Source organism: Lepidochelys kempii, chromosome 8, assembly GCF_965140285.1.
Source record: "Lepidochelys kempii isolate rLepKem1 chromosome 8, rLepKem1.hap1, whole genome shotgun sequence".
NCBI classification, from domain to species: domain Eukaryota; kingdom Metazoa; phylum Chordata; order Testudines; family Cheloniidae; genus Lepidochelys; species Lepidochelys kempii.
Window position 1 is genome coordinate 2336330 of NC_136387.1, and position 6497 is coordinate 2342826.

Genomic DNA, 6497 nt, shown 5'->3' on the forward strand with positions numbered 1-6497 from the left:
TCTAGTCACTATCCATGTCTCTAAGGGCTTGTCTACATGGCACGGCACTGTGCACGAGAGAAGTGTGATTTCTAAAGTGCACCAACATATCCCACACTGACTGGCCCATGTGTAGACCCTTCTGGCATGAACTAAAAGTTCCCTAGTGCACATTAACGTAATGCTGTTTCAAAGAGTGTTCACACCAATAGGCCTGTGCGCGTTAGAAATCACACCTCTCTAATATGCATTTTCTGCATGGACAAGCCCTAACTATAGCCTTGATTCAGCAAAGCACTTAAGCATGGGTTTCCCTGGTATTTAAGCAGAAGCTTCATGCTTTGTGAGTAGGGATGGATTTAGGTTCTACTTGAAGTTAAGCAAGTGGTTGGCTGATTTGGGGTTTATATGCTTCCAGATGAGGGAGGCCCTGTGTGTACTGAACTCTACTTACCCTGGGGACCTGAATGCTGAAACCATGTCATTCTATCCTCTTTTCAGGTGCTTGGAACACTTTTCATTTATGTGTTGTTTATGGTTGAGGAGTTCAGAAAAGAGCCAGTAGAAAATATGGACGATGTAATTTACTATGTAAACGGCACATACCGGCTGCTGGAATTCCTCGTGGCTCTCTGCGTCGTGGCATACGGCGTCTCGGAGACTATCTTTGGAGAATGGACTGTGATGGGCTCAATGATAATCTTCATCCACTCCTATTACAATGTGTGGCTCCGGGCCCAGCTGGGATGGAAAAGTTTTCTTCTCCGCAGGGATGCTGTGAATAAGATCAAGTCGCTGCCCATTGCCACAGAGGGGCAGCTGCAGCAACACAATGATATCTGTGCCATCTGCTACCAGGTTTGCAATTCAAGTAGTAGAACTGTAGGGGCGTGACTCTTAACATACCTTTGGATGGTCTGGAGTTAGTCTCCGGTGCTGTAACGAGTGCAGTGACTTTGGTTGTGTTTCAGTTGCAATCCCCACAGAGTTCTGCTGTGTGTAATTTGGCTTAGTGCAGAATTGGAGGGAGTCCTTGCATTGGAAACCTAGAACAAACTAACATGGAAATTAAGGAATTTAAATAGACCAGAATAGCTTTTTCTCGTTTGTTTTTTTGCTTTTTTTAAAATCGGTTTTCAGATTTAACTAAAGCAAGTGTCATACTCTTGAACGTATCTGAGGTTCTGAAGCATTTCCAGTGAGTATGGGCCAAGCTAGTCTCTCTAGTAGAAGCAAACAATGACTTTTTTTTTTTTCAATTGGGGAGATTTCTCTTACGGCTTCCTGTAAGGTTGTATGTACACCGCTAGCCAATGTATCGTACGGTTTCGTAGAAACAATTCAGTCTCCATGGATTGTTAATTCCCACTCTTGCTTAATTTAAAACACTGGTTATAAAAGAAAAATAAACCTAATTACTGTAAGGGGAAGGATTTAACATAAGCCAACAGAAGTAAGGAAATTAGAAGTTAACACTGGAAGCACTACCTTTACCACACTTTGTGCTTTGGAAAAAAGAAAAAAATACAGGTGTGCTTCTTTCCTCCCTGGGAAATCATGTTTGTTGTGAATGGAAGTGAGAGAGTAACCCTAGGATGAATGCAGCATGATTTTATTAAGATTGGATGGGCTCCAAACTTGGTTTCAGTGATCTGAAATGTTTGTTTAAAACAAAAGCTTGCTTTGCATTTGAGTAAAAATCCCTGGTCTCACCTCAGTGCCTTAGGTCCAGGCACTTCATTTCTACTCTGCTGCTCTCACACCATGGTGGTTACAAGTGGACTATTGGGTTTGTCTTTCCACCTAGTACTCTGTAACCAAGACCCTACAACTACTTCCACAAAGCGTTGTAAATAACAGTTCCTTTGTGCTTGCTTTTAATCTGTATGGGGCTAACTTCCATGGGGTTGCAATTGTTTTGTCATCAGCCTCATGAGGCTGGGTACCTGAGTTCTATCACTTTTTTTCCTCTGGAAACTTACTGGTCTTGTGCCTGTTGAAAGTTATGTGGAGGTTTGTGTGTATGTAGAAAAATCATTACACGTCTTGCCTTAGAATTTTAATCTCACAGAGTAAACTTGAGGTCAGGTGGAGTATGTAGGGTAGTTCTGGGAGGACAAGGTGTTTGGCTGTTGTGTGACATCTTGATGTTTGTTATTTTCAGGACATGAAATCTGCTGTGATCACACCATGCAGCCATTTCTTTCATTCTGGTTGTCTTAAGAAATGGCTGTATGTGCAAGAGACCTGTCCTTTGTGCCACTGTCAACTTAAAAACCCCTCGCAGCCACCAGGACTGGCACCAGAGCCAGCTCCACAGCCAAACCCTGGAGCAGAGCAAAATACTGGTCATCAAGAAGCAACTGAACATCTTGGTGTTGAACACCAGGAGGAGAGAAATCTAAAAGAGAGCCCTAGTGATCGTAACGGACAGGTGGCTGAAGGGCCAGATCACCAGGAGCACTCTCAGGATGCCAAGAATGATTCTCAGAATCTGGATTGTGACACGTGTCTGTTTAAAGCCAGCCAGGGGGAGATTATTGCGGAGGAACCGATTGGAGGCCAGGAGGAGGTTCTCACTCAGGACCCGAGACTTTCTATCCAGTTCTGAAGTGGCAGAAGATGATGTAGGAACAGACCCATGTCAGAGACCCGTGCCTGACTCAGCAGAGCGAACTTACCCTTCCACAATTGTGAAAAAGTTTAGCAATTAATGCTGGTCGAAATGTAAAATCCCATGCTGATTTTTGTGGGCTGCCTGGTAGAGGCAATTCCAAGGCGATTCAACAGAAATGACTTCAGAAACTGCTTCTGAACTGCAAGGGAGGGAGAAACTGGAAACAAATGACATGGACATAGAGTATTTTCAGGGGGCGGGTGAAGGGGAAGGAGGAGAAGTAGGGGGGTGTGAGGTGCGAAAGAAACACAACCATTAACTTGTGTTTGGGGTGGGGAGGAAGAATCACACTGAACCATGTCCCAGGGTACCAGTGAGAGATGCTCGAATGCTTTGGCCTGTTTTTCTGCATTGACTGGAGCGCAGCCATGATTACTGACAAAATTTTGTACAGCACTGAAGCCAAAATCAAAGATGTAACAGCATTGATTGTATTGGAAGATGGAAGCACTCTAATACGTTGCGTGTATGCATTGGGTATTTTTGGTGGGCAATTACATTTGCATTCATGTAATCTATAGTGACTCCTGACTTTTATGATGGAGTCTTCAATATTTTGATGTATATGAAACTTTTGTTAATATATTATGCACAGTATGGGCCATGTGAAGTAAACTAAAGCTCTAATGAACACTTTGCCCTTCACTGCAAAGTGCAGGAGAGAGTGGGATGAGTTTTAGGGCACAGATAGCGGCCTTGCAATACTGTTTGATCCTGTGTAATGTTTAATTCTTGCAGCTGAATTGAAACAGTGTTAAACTCTGGCAATATTTGCACTTTGGGAATGAGTACAGAAACATGTATGATCAAACGCCGCAAATGCCACTTTTAAAGCTGTTAATAGAATTTGCACCTTTATTCTTTGACACGCATGTGTCCATACTTAAATTTTTACATTCATCACGGCTTCAGATAGAACTAGGGATGGGAGGGGGGAGTTGGGGGCAGGAAATTTTTTATGTGAATTTTGATATGAAAAGAAACTAGTCACTTATTTATACAATAGGCTTGGCTCTGAAGTGTTTTTTTCAAAATTGGTATTCTTAACGTGAAATGTGATATGATTTTATTTTTAGTAGTAAATTTGGATGTAGACGAACAGACATAGCTGAATGTCTTAATAAATTACATTTGAAGATTTTTATATTTGGTGATGTGATTCTTAAGCAGAAGGTGGTACCTGAATTATATGTGCATGCAGACTGACTGCATTCCCCTCTGAGCTCAGCAGATCTGATACTCACTCCCACATGTGTTACAGTGCTGTTCTAGCTAAAGACCATTCTAGTTGTTAAAACCTGTCATTGCCACCGGTGCCTTAACCTAGAGGAGCAACTACAAAACGGTATGTTTTGTTCTCTCTGCCCCCCCAGCCTAAGCATGCTGCTTCCCACAGTGCTGCTGGGCTACTGGTCCCCACAGCAAATACCTCGACCTGGGCTCTCACCTGAGAGTTGAAAATATCAATGGCAAGAGCCTGCTTCAGTGTCTTCCGTTTTTAATGTACTGCCATGTCTCCTTAGTGTGTGACGGTAACATTTGCCATATGCTTCTTTGATCATTGTGACTTACGGGCTTATTAATTAAGTAGAATTCAGTGGAAAAATAGGGAGAAACTTTCACTGATTTGTCACTTTTAAAATTTTTTCTTCATCAGTATAGTGCGTCAGTGGCAGACAGTCAAACTCTCCTTCATCCTTGTTTTCCGTGATAGCCTGACCTCTCCCAAAACAAAGTCCACAATTGTACAGTTCCAGGTGTTTCACTTTTGATGCCCACATTTAGACATGCTTCACTGCAACCAGTTTTGAGTTATTGGAGGTATAAGGGTTGCAGATGGGCCCTGCATAGGATCCTAACAGGGTACTGATCAGTATTATAAAACACAAATTTCTTCTCATTTCCTAGGGCATGTTTTTAGCCAGAACCATGTACTCCAAAATCCAGGTCCTCAGTCATGTGCCAGAAGGTGCCAAGCAAAGCTCTCGGGGCTGATGTGAAGAAGTTCTGATCTGTGTGAGATCTGTCTGTTCCACTGATGCACAGGGAGCAAAGCTGTAGGAGGGGAGGGGATAAGGCAGAGCCCCAGGTGTCTAGGGAGGCAACAAGGAAACAAGATGACCCAAGAGAAGCCTGGTGGGAGAAAGGAGAGATCAAAGCACAAACACCCACTTGAGGGATCTGTGAGATCATCAAAAACATTGTGAACTAAAAGTTCATCAGTTTCAAGTTTTTATACTTGGAGGAAATGTTCCTGACACTCTGCCTCTCCCCCCATATGATTCCTAGGCCAGTGCCCCATCCCCTAGATTATGCTGCCCACAGGGGTGGGATTTGATTTATTAATATTTAGAATCGGAAGGGTGTTCACTATCAGATTATAACTCACATGAAAATTTGGGCATATCCCTTAAGAAAATTTGTATATATATATTTTTTTTTTTCTAGGAAAGCTAAACAGACTAAGTTGAAGGAACTCTGCTTGGTCCAAAATGAACTCTTACAAGAAAATCAATACCAAAACACGAACAGTACTAAACAGTACTGTCCATTAACATACTGGTTTAAAAATTCCATGGAATCTGCTGTTTTCAATACTTCCCCTGCAGTGTTTGCAACCCACATGTGCTGCATTGAGTGTAACTAAATCAGAATGAAACTGACATCGCTGGGTTTTTTGCTCTATCACAGAGAAATGCTTTAAAGTAAGCAATGCAAATAGTGAAAAGTAGATTTGATTTTAAATTTGAATTCCAATTTTGAGACACTAGTGCAGTGGGACACAGGTAAAAATATTGGTTTACTATATATTGGCAGTTCTCAAACTGCTGTGGCTCATGGTCTGCTGGTAGTCTACAAGCACTTGCTAGGGGTCCCTGCTTATTTGGGGAGTTTAAACCTGCTCTCCCCTTGGGTGTCTGGTCCCTGATTGTCACACATGGGGAAGGCTCTATTTCCAGCTGTTAAACAAGCAGTCAAAAATACCTTTTTAAATACCTCCCTCATATCACTTTTCTGTGTAAGCACTGGCGGTAGCTATCCCAAGGATGTTTTCCCATCACAAATGGAAGAGAGAATTCTATGCAACTGCAGTTAAGGAGGGGGAAATGGTTTTATGGACCATCTATTAAAATCTGGTCCACTCTCAAAGGAGCCCGATTTTCAGACTTTTGAGCACTCACCCACTGAAAAGCAGGCCCCTGGAAATCGCCCACCCAAAAATTGAGGTTACTCCACTTGGCGTACCTGATCAAACAGAAATGCCAAGTAGAGTGTGTGTGAACTGACTGCAGTCCAAAATAGCTTGGTATGACCTAGTGGCCTCACTTGCCCGGGGAACAAGAGAGATGACACATCACCATGTGCCAACTGTGTGGAGATCTTAAGGGATGATGTTCAATTATATCCAACTCATGAGCTCTCTCTGGTCTTACCTGGACTAAAGAAACCGGTTATGTTTGAAAATGCTTTAGCTAATGCCTTTTTAAAACACCCCTTTGCACCTCCTGTCGAGATGCTTTAGTGCTTTTAAACGTAACTAGCTGGTCCTGGTGGACGCTCGACTCCTTATGTGCATAATCGTGTTTAAGATCATAACTAGCATGCCGGAAAAGCCGGACTCTCTTCCTAGTCATGACAAGGCCTATGGCTGGTTTGTTTGTAGCCATAATCGTTTATTACTGTACTGTGTGAGCCCTGGATGCTAGTGTTAAAGACTTTTTGTGTTACCTGGTATGGCGTTGATGCAAATGTCCAGTGAAGAGAAGTCTCAAACACCCCAAGCCATGCAAAGCTCAGGTCTTTGCTATGAAGAAACAAAGCAGTGATTTGGTTATAAACT

At 42.6% G+C, this 6497-nt stretch overlaps 1 protein-coding gene across 7 annotated transcripts in view; it reads left to right on the plus strand.

Annotated features, from left to right (window-relative positions):
- Positions 1–3800, plus strand: part of RNF145 (ring finger protein 145) — a 59188-nt gene extending 55388 nt beyond the window's left edge. For all 7 annotated transcript variants that reach the window (XM_073355182.2, XM_073355185.2, XM_073355183.2 and 4 more), the window contains 2 exons: positions 481–837; positions 2144–3800. In XM_073355182.2, the coding sequence (XP_073211283.1) occupies positions 481–837; positions 2144–2590 (804 nt within the window). In that variant the 3' untranslated portion in view covers positions 2591–3800. The remainder of the gene's footprint in view (positions 1–480; positions 838–2143) is intronic.
- The last annotated feature ends 2697 nt before the right edge of the window (positions 3801–6497 follow it).